The following is a 14070-nucleotide window of genomic DNA, read 5'->3' as shown; positions in this document are numbered from 1 at the left end:
GACTACATGGAAGGCAACAAGATAGGCGAATAAAGTGGTTAAGAAGGCGCATTACTGCCTTTAACGCTTCACTTATAAAGGAAATTATTAAATACAAGAGCAGGATAATATGATGGACCTGTTAGGTAACATTAATTAGGTCACATCTGGAGTGCTGTGCGCAGTTCTGATCATAAGGTGCAGAGGAAATTTACCAGGATGCTTTCTGAGCTGGAGTGTTTAGTTGCAATGAGAGAAGAGATAAGCAGTGTTGCTTTGCAAAGAGCAGAGAAGGCTGAGAGGAGATGTGATTATGATGTACAAAATTATGAATGGCATAGATAGGACAGTTAGGAATAAACATTTCCCTTGATAGAGGGGTCACTAACCAGGAGACATAAATAAGAGCCAGGGAATTTAGCTCAGGGTTCTTTTTTACTTTTTGGGTGTTTTTCTGGAAATCATTGCCTGAAGTCTTGGTAGAGGCAGGAGTAATTATAAAATTTGAGATCTGTTTAGATGAGCAGTTTAAGTGGCATAGCATGCAAGGCTACAAACTAAGTGCTAAAGAATGCGACTAGAGTAGATTACGTGCTTGATGATTGGCATGAACAGAATGGGCCGAGCTATGATTCCATTAAGGAGATCATTGGTTCTTGAATCTAGAATTAACAATGGTCTAATTGTCTTGGTATCAATTATGTTTTACAGATTCACAGTCATGTAGCATGGAAGCACACCCTTTGGTCTAACCAGTCCACACTGACCATGTTCCCAAAGTAAAATAGTCCCATTTGCTTTCATATGGCTCATATCCCTTTCCTAATCATGTGCTTATTGTGGAAGGGATTTCTAAATTCTAGCAATTCTTTATGCATAGAAGCCTTCAGTACTGAAATGCCTTACTTTTACACTTTGTGTCTTTATCCAATGGATAGAGTTTCTCTATCAGTTCCTTTTGATTCTTGGAAACTTTGAACAAATCATCCATTCACATTCTCTATGCCAGAGAATGCAACCAAGATTGTATAGCTCTCCATCAGTCTTTATGATTACTCTCTGTACATTACATACAGGATTAATTTTTTTTTAACCAAGAGCACAATTCTATTTGGACCTCCACTGTCTAACTACTTATTGTTATAAAAATAATCGATATGTTTTAGGTTAAAAGGAAAGAATTAACAAATTGATGTCAATATTTTTATTTCTAACCCGTGATCCAAACATGAAGCAACAATTTCAGATGGTAAATTCCGTTCTATTTATTTCATCTCTCTCTTCCCCCCCCCCCCCCCCCCTCTCACTCATGGCTTTCTGAATCAGCAGCAGGGGGGGGGAGTTTTACAGTATGGCAAAAGATCCTTTGGCCCATCATGTTTGCACTGGTCACCAGCACATATCTACTCCAGTGTACAGGATAAAAATAAAAATACTATATGTACTTGAGTAATAGTCGATCTCATGTAGAAGTCAACACCCTATTTTTGGCCAAATAATCTGGAATTTTCCATGTATCTCGTGTAAAAGTCAACATTAGTTCTTCTCAGATAACAGCTCAACATTTGAATCAGTGTGCTGGCCGTCACATCCCGCTCCAGCTTTTCAGAACTACCATAATTCATTGTTTTTGTTATATTCCTTTAGAGATCAGTTGGGCTTCTGCTAATGATATAGTATCAATCTTGACAGGCATGAATTTCAGCCTCTCAAAAATAGTCTATGTAATAGTCGACCTCAAATTTAACCTTAAAAAGTAGTCAAAAAAGTCATAATATGGCAGAGTATATAATATGGTAAAATCTCTGCTTCCATCTAAATAACTTGCAATACTACCTTTTTTAAAAAATATCTTGGGCAAACTAGGATATGTAGCTCCCTATTCCATCATCTCAGTTGTTAAAAGTAGTGAATAGTGAGAGCATACAGTACCTTTTCTATTGGATTTTTGTCAAGAGTCCAGCAGCCTTATTGACTGAGATAACAGTAGATGTTGCTGGCAGAACATACACTCAAGGTCCAATCCTGTTGCTGGATCCCAGTCAGTAGGTGAGTACACACAGCAGCAAGGACAGAAGAGTGGCTTTCAAAAGGAACTACCTTTCTCATACTGTGTCCCATGGTCAGGCACTGAATGCCTTCAACATGAGACCCCCGTCCCATCCAACACCACAGGACAATGGGAGATGGCAATCAACTCTGCACTAGTTGGTTTGTTGCTTGTCCTGCATGGCCAGACCCCTGCATGCTGCTGGGTTAATACATGTGGGAGTAGGATGAGGCCATTAAGTGAGAATTAGGTATCTCCTAAGGTCCTTATTAAATAACAGAGTAGAAAAGCTGAACACAGGCCTTCCTGTTGCCATACTCCCAAATGAAATTGCTCCTGGTACCAAATTTGACTCAGGGCAGAACATAAAATTCTGCTGCAAATCTCTCATTCTCCTGTTGCTGTGAATACTGGTTTAATCTCCGCATTTATGTGAGCAGTCACTATGTAATTACAAACAGAGGCCTGTGCACAGTTTGCACCCCTACTCATGATATTTTTCTATGTCTTTATTCTACATATAAAATTATCTTATTTCTGCTTCTCACTGAAGTAGTTTTCTTCCTTATCACTAAGTCTACTTTTCCTCCTATGCCAACATATATTTTGATCCTTCCTGAGGACTTAAGAAATGAGTATATTTAGTTCCCAGTCGTGATGTCTTGCAGCCACATTCAAGTAAAGAATGCTGATTTGAGCCATACACCTGTCCTGCTCAAATGGTTTTCATATACAGAATTTATTTCTAATGTAATTGCTTTTAATTTTAATTGGTTCTTTCAATTTTCCCTTCATCCTTAGTGCCTAAACCACAATTTGTCTATTACTCTATTCTCTATCCTCTTGATTTAGAATTATTTATACTAGCTTTTCAACCTGAGCCTGGCCACTCTCCTGTTTTAAACTCTTTCTGCTAAGAGCTTGATTCCATCCTAGTTCTGGCAGAACCATTTCCTTAATTCTACATACTGATGCCAGTTGAATCCTATTAACCACCCCACGAGTTCAGTTGTGTGTTTAGCTCACTTGTATGTTAATCACTATTAATTTGCACATTGCTTGGTAATGATCCAGACATTGTAACTTTTTGATGCTGTTTTTTGCTAAATTATCAAACCTCATGCCTAGTCTTCTATGTTGTTAGTCCCAACATTGCCCTTCCCCTCCATCTCCAATATCCTTCCAAGCAAGTACCTTGGCAGCAGGTAGCCAACATAACAAATGGAACTGTTAATCTTTCAAAAGATATCAAAGTGTACATTAGAGAAACAGAGAGAGGTAATAAGGCAGAAAAGTTAAAAGAACAGAATTGCCCAACTTAGGGGTATGGCAACATTTGACTTTAAGGGCATTTTTTTGGTGCCATGAATGGGATGGAAGCCAGATTTGTGCCAAATAAATCGAGTTGGAAGATTGATTGCCATAGACTGACAACAATAATTGGGAATCAATGAAATATTCTATTGCTTTGCAAAAGAAAACAAAAATTGGAAATTAAATCATAAATTGCTAAATACAGATTGTCCTCTCCTTGATTAATGTTCTTTCAAATCCACCAACATATCAAGCATCAGAGTCAGAAAGAGTAGTTGGTCAGTCAACAGATAATGGGAATAGGGTTGAGACAACAGGAAAGGGTCTTGAGGGTAAGATGAGCTCAGGACAAGGAGAACTAGTTGACAGGAGAGAAGGTAGGGGAATTTGCATGTTCTAGCATGTAAAAGGTGTGATGCAGTCAAGGCAACTGAATGGACAAGCTGCTTAAACTTATTGAATATGGAGGGAGCAGGAGCAAGGGGGGTTACAGTTCAGTTAGTGATGATGACAAGAATGGTAGGGATATATTGGCATACCAAGATGATCCTTTAGTCATGAGCATTTTTTTTAATCGAAGACAACAAAATCCAATACTACTACTAGTACATCAGCCAGATCTGACAATATATGGTTAATCTAGATCTGTGCTCCGTATTTACAGTCTTTGGTCCAGTTTATATATTTAAACTGTACAACTAAAAGTATAGTTACAGAAGTTAGCATATACTGGACTTTGTATGAATGTATACTCTAATTCAAAAATCTAGTATAGAATAACTTGAGATCCAATGGAGCAAAAATACACAGCTTTGAAATGTGATTTTTTTAAAAGGATATTAAGTTCCATATTGTTATGCTAAATTCAGATCCAGGATCAGCACAGACAGGATCCAACTTAGTACAATCCCATTCCCATTAAAAGCTGCTGTTCTCAACTACGGTTTTCCTGCCATTATGATACAAGTTTTTGTAAGAAATTGCACATTCTAACAGCAGAGGGAGCCTAGAGTCTGTGCACAACACTGATATAAAATTACTGCGATTATTATTCTGCACTTGCCTCACTCTAGCAGACATTGCACCTTTTCAAATTTAATCAATCAAGCTGCTCATCTACAAAAGTTATTATAGAGAGGGAAGTATTATATCTACCAGATATTCTTGTAACCTTTTGTTTTCATTTAAAATAGAGACCAGTGAAGTGCACAAAATTTACACAAAGTTCTGATCATTGGAAAATTCACCTCTATTTAATGTCAAAATCATGTTTAAAATACATAGGAATTAGCAAACCTGGCAAAAGTCTGCCCAAAATACATATTTGATTAATGAAAAATAAAGTCACTAAAACCAAAATGAAGAGAAGAAAAAAATCACGTTCAATAAAATTTAGGAATTGCAGTCCATGAATGTATTTAAGGGTTTGGTGCAGTAGTTGTAACTGAATTACACATGCGTCACGACTGTTTATAAAAAACAGACCTGGGAAGAACGTCTCTAGAAACTTTAATGAAAATTTGAAGAAACCCAGAAATCCATATGGAGGGCCTCAACTGGGACCTTAGGTTCATGTCACATTACAGGTGACCACCACTTTTCACACACACAGTCTCACATACACACAGACGCGCACACAGACACCCACACACACACACCTTTACAGACACACACACTCCCACATGCACCCCCTCACAGACTTAAGACACTCTGCACTCACTACACACACATACATACACACACTTTCTCACACTCGCAACCCCCACCCCAGACAGACACACATACAGACAGACAAAAACCCACATGCACACATATATTTTGTGGGGTGAATTTGTACTTGCAGGGTTACATTGTACTTTGCTCAAAAACTGCAAGAATTTATGTAAAACTCCGTGATCTCACTTATTAGATTAGAATCAATCTAAACATCATGGCATAGACAGAACACAGGGGGCCAACACCTTCAACATATTGTCTAGCTATCACCATTGTTAACACCTAACCAGAGAAAAAGGTTTTGTGACTTACACATGAAAGAAGTGAAACTATCGCTGTATTCTAACAGATGAAAGGCTAAACAGATAATCAATTTTCCAATGTATAATTTCAGTTACATCACACTGTAGATTTTTGCTATAAATTCTGTGTTAGGGTTGAACCCTCCACTATCACCTGATGAAGGAGCGTCACTCCAAAAGCTAATGCTTCCAATTAAACCTGTTGGACTATAACCTGGTGTTGTGTGATTTTTAACTCAGAAAATGAAAGATTTGTTAATTACTTCTCTGACCTTATTTTAGCTATTTTATGAAAGCCCTACAGGACCTCTGGGATTACTGAGGTCAAATGTTATGAACAATGGGCTGAATTTTCACATCATTCGAGTGGCATGGACAAAGATGAGAAAATATTCTGTAATTCTTGACATCGAGGGGGAAAAGAAAGTCCAACTATACCCTGAAGGTTAGAACAGCTAGATGAGAATCTTGCTAGTATGTGACAAACATCTTATTTCCATGCACTTGCCTTTCCTTAACAGTTAAACTTGCCTCATTCACGATTCTTTTGTACATTAGAAAGAGTCCGACAGTGCTAATCCCTAACTTGACATCCAAGCAGTTACCTGGTATTCACTGATCATTATTTTTCCCCTCAAGGCATCCAGCTCAAAGTCCATCCATCAACATTAGCAACTCTGCATCATCTTGGCTGATCTCTTGAATACAGACGTTGACTAGGAGCACCCCAACATCTGACATTTTTTCCATTCATTCAGAGGATTACTAGGCCAGCATTTGTTGCTCAGTCCTAATTGCCCAGAGGACAGTTAAAAGTCAACAACACTGCTATCGGTCACATGTAGACCAGACCAGGTAAGAATGGCTGTTTCCTGACTATCATAGGTTTCACAGTCATCACTAGACTATTGATTCCAGATTCAAAGTTTGTGAGAAGATCTGTAGCTCGGGTGCTCATTGTTGTGGTTGTGTTCGCCGAGCTGGGAATTTGTGTTGCAGACGTTTCATCCCCTGTCTAGGTGACATCCTCAGTGGTTGGGAGCCTCCTGTGAAGCGCTTCTGTGATCTTTCCTCCGGCATTTGTAGTGGTTTGAATCTGCCGCTTCTGGTTGTCAGTTCCAGACAAGGGACGAAACGTCTGCAACACAAATTCCCAGCTCGGCGAACACAATCTTAATTCCAGATTTTTATTGAATTCAAATTCCACCATTTGCCATGGCAGGATTTGAACCCACATCCCCAAAATATTAACTGGGTCGCTGAATTAAATGATCACTGATAATACTACCTAGTCGTCGCCTAGCTCATGCTAGATCACTCTATGCACAGGTACACACATCCATCTCCTGCATCTGCCTGAGGTTCCTCATCCTCTCACTTTTTATTGTTGAAGAACTGCAGATCTACGTGCATTTCAATAGCTGCTGAGTGTTCTGATGGACATGGGTCTCCAGGGCGGCTGCCAATCTGGCCATGGAAACAGCTAGGAACATTCTTGCTAGAGCTAGCACTGTACTGATAATGTTGACTTCTCCACACTCTGATATGGCAGCATCTGTGGAAAGTGAAGCACAGTTAATATTTCAAGCCTGATACGACTACATTTCTATAGATTGCTGATGTTGAGCATTTGATAGAGTAACAATTTTCCCCAACCAACTCTTTATGTCAATGAAACTTTGCCAGATCTACAATACGATTAAATTCCTGAACTGAAATAGGAGACAAAAACTTTAATTCAGCTCTTCATATACTGCAATTTTTTTTCTGCAATGTCTTTTCAAGCAAGAATGGCATCAGTATTATTCTCAACCTCAATGAACAAACTAATCTGGTCTTTGGCTGATCTAACAATTGAGAGGGTGTCGTCAGGTCTGGCAGCAGGTGAGGGGTGGGGTGGGATTGTTGGATTCCAGATGTAGAGACAGTGTTCCTCCAGTGGTTGGGAGGGTATCAGGGTTTGAAGTTTGCTTGTTTTAAAGGAATTTGACTCTTAAAGACCTAGCCTATTTTCTCACTTGACTGCATTGGAACTCTGAATGTTCCCTTTAAAGAAAGAATTGTAGAGGATTCCAGGTGTGAGGAAATTAGTCATTGGAATCTTCAACTTCTCTGCAGAGTCTGTTACAATTGGGAATTCTGCAGGGTCTTGATGCACAACTCCAGTTTTTACTGCAAGAAAAAAAAACCTATCTGACCATCCTTTCAATTAACATAGGTTTAATTTGGTACAAAAAAAGCACTATTTATTCCAGCAGTATTTTGATTTTATTAAACTATTTCTTGTCTAGAGTTTCCTCAGCTATTTGGGTTATGAAATATGTAACAGATAGACAAGAATCCAAAAACAACGAAACAGATCTTACCTGGCTGCTTTAGAAATCCACTAATTTTGTTTTGCAGAGATGCATAATGCTTATACAGTCATTGGGGTAGTGAATGAAAGAAGGGCGAATAAAATAACTAAATCATGCCTTCTAGGTGAACAAAATAGCCATAGTAATTTTTATTTTAGGGTCAGAGTCTAACCACAGAGGGAAAGTTTTCATTTTTAAATGTAAAAGTGCAGAACAGCTTCTGTAGTTTAGAGCACAAGGGACGGTATGGTGGCTCAGTAGTTAACACTGCAGCCTCACAGCAGCAAGGACCTGGGTTTGATCCAGCCTCGGCCAAATGTCTGCGTGGAGTTTGCACATTCTCCCATTGTCTTTGTGGGTTTCCTCCAGTTGCTCCGGTTTCCTCCCATATTCCAAAGATGTGCAGGTTAGGTGGATTGGCCATGCTAAATTGCCCGTAGTGTTAGGTGCATTAGTCAGGAGAAAGGTAGAGAAATAAGGCAATAGGTCTGGGTGGGTTACTTTTCGGAGGGTTGGTTTAGAAGTTGTTGGGCCGACAGGCCTGTTTCCACACTGTAGGGATTCTAAGTTCTAAGGTTTTTTTTAAGTGTTTTCAGTTTGTGTTACAGTAGACATCTTAACTTGAAATATTGTCAATTAATCTTTTCAGCCATTCAGTAGAAGTTCTAATTTCCTTTTAAAAAGTCACTTGTCTCTCCAGGGATTGTAACACTACACTGGATTGCCTATGGAACTTCAAGGAAGTGAATTATCATCACTCTCAGGGTAAATAGGAACAGGCAGCAAATACTGACCTTACCAGCATGCCCACTCTCATAAAGAATAAAATAAACTCCTTGTTAGAATATGGGCTCTGGCTGTTCTATAATTAATTATGTAAGAATTGACTATAAATTAAGAAAAACATCTTGCATTAATAATATAAAAGTTAATATTTTATTGAAAATTGGGTTTGAAGAAACATTATAAATAGTTTCTGGAGAGACTGATTTATCAAAGAAATTTAAACACCTCTGTACAAAAGACCCTTACGACCATAGCTGCATTACAATAAAAATGACCATTGTGACAACATTAGTAGTAGTCTCATAAATAGCCCAAAGATGAGGTTCGGTGCTGGAAGCAGATTTTGTAATTGTTAAATTATGAACTTATGCCAAAAAGGATCAAATAACACAAATACTGTAAGAAAATGAATATGATTTCAAAAATAACCTGTTTTTTTTAAGTATGGACTTTCACTTGGTTCATGCAGAAAAAACATTCCGAGCCACTTTTTTTTGTATCTCACTTCAAGCATATACCCAAGTCCCAAAAAGATAAAAGTGGAAAACTTCAGTGAGCTGTAAATTATCACTTATCCTCACATTAAAATTACTAAAATGTGTAATGAGTGGGATCAAAACTCTTTTTGCCCCTACATTATACACTATATTAAAAAAAATTACAAATATGAAAATTGTTTTTTGACATTGGGGAAGAAATACAGCAAGAACCCTAGCACCATGTAATACATTCAAGTGCAATATGCTTCATTTCAGAACTAAGAATGTTCTTAAACAGGTTTCAGTTACAAAAACTATTGTTCATTTGTGCTGCAAAACATGTACTTAATCTTCATTTTGTTTTGAAACAACATTGTTTGTTAGCTGAAAATCCATTTTTGGTATTCATCAGAAGGATTGCATGGAACCAAATTTGGCTTGTCTCCTCTTGCAGTTAAGCACTCATTTGAAACTTGATTTACTAGATGCTGGTCCTGTAACACAAAGCATAATTTACAACAGTTATCTGCTTATTTTTAAGGCATTCAAAAATTTAAGTTAATGTTAATCCCTAACCATTGTATCTATTCTTGAAGGTACTTTGTTTTGTTGTGCTATAATTCATTCAAGGGACTCTCATAAGTAAAGGAGTATTTTACTATGGAGCCACATGCTGTACTCATCCATTTTGAAAAATGTTTTCAATGTAAGCCGTTCTGTTATAATACACAATGCAAATTTCATCAATGCAATTTCACTAATTCAATTGACAAATTGGGGAAGTTGTTTCTTCCGTGCAAACTTTTAAAATGTGTGTTGGCTGTAATGTAATTACAGCACCAACACTAAGTGCTGTTTCTAAAGCACTTTTTTCTATAACACAGGGTTGCACAAGAATGCAATAATCGCATTATAAAGAACTGACTATTTATTTCACACTTCAAATTTCAGGAAGGTACAGGTTACCTCAGCATTAAAGGTGAACTTCATTAAAAAGAACACACACAAACCAATAAATTGATAATTTAAATTAATTAATAGAAATAGAATTATATCTATGGTCCAGATATAAACCCTTCAGCCCATTGTGTCAGTGCCGGTCAAGAAGAACGACTTAACTATTCTAATCCAATTTTCTAACATATGGCCCAAAACCTTTTGTATACCTTGGTATGGAAAATGTAAATCTAAATACTTCTAAATGTTGAGGGTTTCTGGTGTGGTGACGAAACATGTGAAAACTAACCTTCCAGTTCAGCAAGCAAACCTACATCCAATTGAGGGTATCTGCCTTTGCCATCCTTACAGACAAAATTCCATAATTCCCATTACCCTCTGGGAGAAAAAAAAGTTATTCATCACATCCCCTCTAAACATCCCACCATTTACCTTAAATATATGTTCCCTGGTAATTAGTGGAGGGATCAAAGGGAAAAGTTACTTTGTCTACCTTATCTATGCCCCTTTTATCTTTAGGCATTTCAATTTCCCTTCAGTCTCTTCTTGTTCCAAGGAAAAAAGTCTGTCCAATCTGTTTATAACTACTGTTCCAAAGAAAGGTCACTGGACTTGAAACATTAACTCTGATTTCCCTTCACAGATACTGCCACTCCTGCTAAGTTTGTTTTTTCCATTCTACAGTACCTTTTCTTAACGTACTTTGTTGATTTGCATTTATTGCCAATCATAGTTTTTATATCCATGTTAGTTACCATAACTGAAACACCACCAACATGCTGGCAGGGGTGACCATTGATCAGAAACTGTACTCAACCAGCTATATAAATTGATGGTTACAAGAGCAGGTCAGAGGCTAAGAATCCTGTGCAAAGTAATTATCTACTGACTCCTCAAAAGATTCAGCATCACCTACACGGCACAAGTCAGAAGTGTAACAAGATAACTTTACTACCTTGCAGTGTGCAGTACCAACAGCACATACTCAACACTATCCAGGACAAAGGTCCCCACATGATTAGCACACCATTTAATAAGATTCAGTCTATCCACCACTGCAATACAGTGAAAGCAGTCTGTACCATCTACACAAAACACTATAATGCACCAAGCTCCCACAGCATTTCCAAGAGCAAGGTTTACATGGGAATACCAGCATCTGGAAGTTCCTCCCCAAGCCACACAATATCCAGACTAGGAACTGCACAAACATTGCTTCCTTCACCTAATGACACTGTGGATCTAGCTAGACCACATTGACTACATTAGTTTGAGAAGGAAGCTCAAGTGAAGTTAGCCAATAAATGCTGGCCTACGCAACAACACTCCGATCCTATGAAGGAAAATCTACTTCATTACTCTCCACTGTTGAATTCTTCTGGTATACATGGTCCATTTTTCATCTTAGTATCTAACTGCTATCCCTAGTTGGTTCATACATAACTTGCAGGTCTAAACACAATTCAAGATATCTACTTTACACTTTTCAATCATTTATTTTTGGGACTGAACTGTTCAACCTAAACTGCTGTTATGACTATGAACAACTAAGTCAGCACAAATTTGGGGATGAGTTCTTGAACAGGAATGTACTTATGGTTCATAATAATTTTGTACTAAGTCATCAAAATGGCCTCTACAAGTAGGATTTTAAATTGCAAGAAAAAGCAGCTCCCTCAAGGCAAAATGTCCCAAAAAGTTGCATTTTCTTAATCATTCCAAACAACAGAAATATAACTATTCATGCACTTTGTAATCATACAGCTGGAATTAATTAGGGCAGTTTGTTACACCAGTGAACTTCAATAATAATCACAATATTGATTGCAACAATTTTAAAGCTAAATACAATGAACAAAGTACAATAAGGAAAATTAAATTTAATCGATATTGCAATCTCAAGGAAAATTGATTATTCACCTGAAATTCCCATTTCTGCTGTGCTGTAACAAAACTATTTGAACCCTTATATGTGCATTCTTCAAGAAAGGCAGTGCCTTTTAGATTATGAATACACAACTCCTTCTGAATGTTATGACGAATTTCATGCAGTGAGGTATACTCAAAATACTGGGGGAAAAAAAGACAATTCAATGTTAATAGACTGCACTATAAACACACCTGGTCAATTCAGGTAAAATCTTTAAAATTCACACGACATTAATTAATTGTTCATTCAGAAATGCATTGAATTAAACTAATGCAAAACCATATACCAACTATTTGAAATATACATTGATGTAAAGCACTCCCTAAAGCTGCAGGATGTGCTTTTCAACCAAAATAAGTATTTTTGAAAGCTGTAAGGAAGAACAACTCGTGCTCATCTATTCCTTGATGCACACTTTCTGGCCAGATATCAAGGATCAATTGTATAAGATTCTTGACGGGGTGATTGGTGAATTCCCAGCACCAAAGAGCTATGCTTTTCATGGACTTCAACATAAGGGTACTGATAAAACATCTTGGGAAAAAGGGCATAGGACACCAGAAAATCAGCAAGATGAATAGCTACTTAAAACTAAGTTTATGCCACAAGCAGTCCTGCAGACAACAGAGATCACACCACTTGCATCATCTGGACCACCTGCAGCAGTGTCCTCATCAGTCAACATTCACAGCCCTATGATGCTGACCACTTCCCCATATGTAGCAAGGTCAGGCTTCAACCAAGGAAACTATAATATACTAAGAAGAAAGGTCAAGTACAGATCAAAGCTTGAACCACCCCTAAACTGAAACAAGCTCAAGTTCTTCAAATATACTTATCTCTTTCAGACAACACAACCACCCAAGGTAAAAGTGTTGGGTCAAAGAGGAATTATTTATGAGTATCAGCCTCTACGTGTAGTCCTCAATATATAGAGTAAAGGGATCATAGGAATGCTACCTATTTCAAGGCACACTGAACTGAATAGATTCATTTACTACATCCATGAATGAAGCCTTAAAACTAGAAGCAGGTTCCCGCTAACAAAAGCCTGGATGTTCTCAAAGCAGGCACAATAAAGCATCAACAGTCTGCTCAACGTTGAGCCAATCAGTACTGGTTGAAAGCCTGCAAGAGCATACAATGTGGTCCTACTTTTGGGGATACTACAGGAATGTATGCAGGAATTAATAAAGTAACAAGACCAGCAGCAAGTAAATCAAGCTGACTTGAAAACAATGGCAGGGTAGTCATCATTGAATTTACCAAGCAGGTGGAAAAGTACATGAAGCACTACCTTGAACTCTACACATTGAAGAACATTGAAAAATGTCATATTACAGCTTCTGAAGGAGTAACACAATTAAACTTGCTGCTTGTGTCGGATTTTGCTCAATTTTTCCTGTAATGAGAGGCTGATAACCTCACAAAGATCCACATCAACAGCATTTAAAAGCTTCTAACACACCAGAAAATGCAATTTTTACTACTATTGAATAACATTGTGCAAGAGTATATATTCATTGGCAATTATTTTGCTATATTATAACATATTAGGAATTTCCTTGGAGATATGATATATCACTTTCCCACCATTATTTCACTGAAAGTGTAGCTGAAACTCCATTCTCAAACACAAAACTGTTTCCATTATGTTTCTGGCAGTAGGCATCCAGAGAAATTTTAATGTTGTTCTGAAATTTTAGAGTATCATGAAAAGCTCAGTGGCTAATTCTACTGGTGCACAAACTTGAAAAGACAAATGAAAGGACTGAAAAGTGACTGAACTAAGTCAGAAAATTGTAATAAATATCAGGGATTTAAAGGGTAAATGAAGTAACTACAGAACTATATTCAAAAAAAGCATTTAAGAACCATCATCTTACAAAGCAAGAAATTACTGAAAACATTAACACAAAGCAATGTTCTGGTTTGCCCAAATGTGATTGAACTTTAATTTACCAAATCAAACACTTGATTGTATTACCTGGTTTCCTCCAAGACCATGACAAGAATACATTATTAAGTGTTTTCCACCCTGGTTATTTTCTCCAGCATCAAGACAAGTCTGCACACCTAGGTTTTTAATCTGAAATTGAAGAATAAAACAGACATTACAAACAAAGCAGCTTTTGGTTTGAAAAAAAATCTTTTAATTTTTGAAAAGATCTTTTAGTTGATATTACTCTTTGTAAACTCA

General features: G+C 37.4%; 1 protein-coding gene across 4 annotated transcripts in view; it reads right to left on the bottom strand.

Annotated features, from left to right (window-relative positions):
* Positions 1-8651: 8651 nt before the first annotated feature.
* galnt3 (UDP-N-acetyl-alpha-D-galactosamine:polypeptide N-acetylgalactosaminyltransferase 3 (GalNAc-T3)) overlaps positions 8652-14070 on the bottom strand; it is an 82167-nt gene continuing 76748 nt past the window's right edge. For all 4 annotated transcript variants that reach the window (XM_072579504.1, XM_072579503.1, XM_072579506.1 and 1 more), the window contains 3 exons: positions 13858-13959; positions 11861-12010; positions 8652-9477 (listed from right to left, as the gene is read on the bottom strand). In XM_072579504.1, the coding sequence (XP_072435605.1) occupies positions 9364-9477; positions 11861-12010; positions 13858-13959 (366 nt within the window). In that variant the 3' untranslated portion in view covers positions 8652-9363. The remainder of the gene's footprint in view (positions 9478-11860; positions 12011-13857; positions 13960-14070) is intronic.

Source organism: Chiloscyllium punctatum, chromosome 10, assembly GCF_047496795.1.
Source record: "Chiloscyllium punctatum isolate Juve2018m chromosome 10, sChiPun1.3, whole genome shotgun sequence".
Classification (NCBI taxonomy): Eukaryota; Metazoa; Chordata; class Chondrichthyes; order Orectolobiformes; family Hemiscylliidae; genus Chiloscyllium; species Chiloscyllium punctatum.
This window is presented reverse-complemented; position numbering and strand designations above follow the sequence as displayed.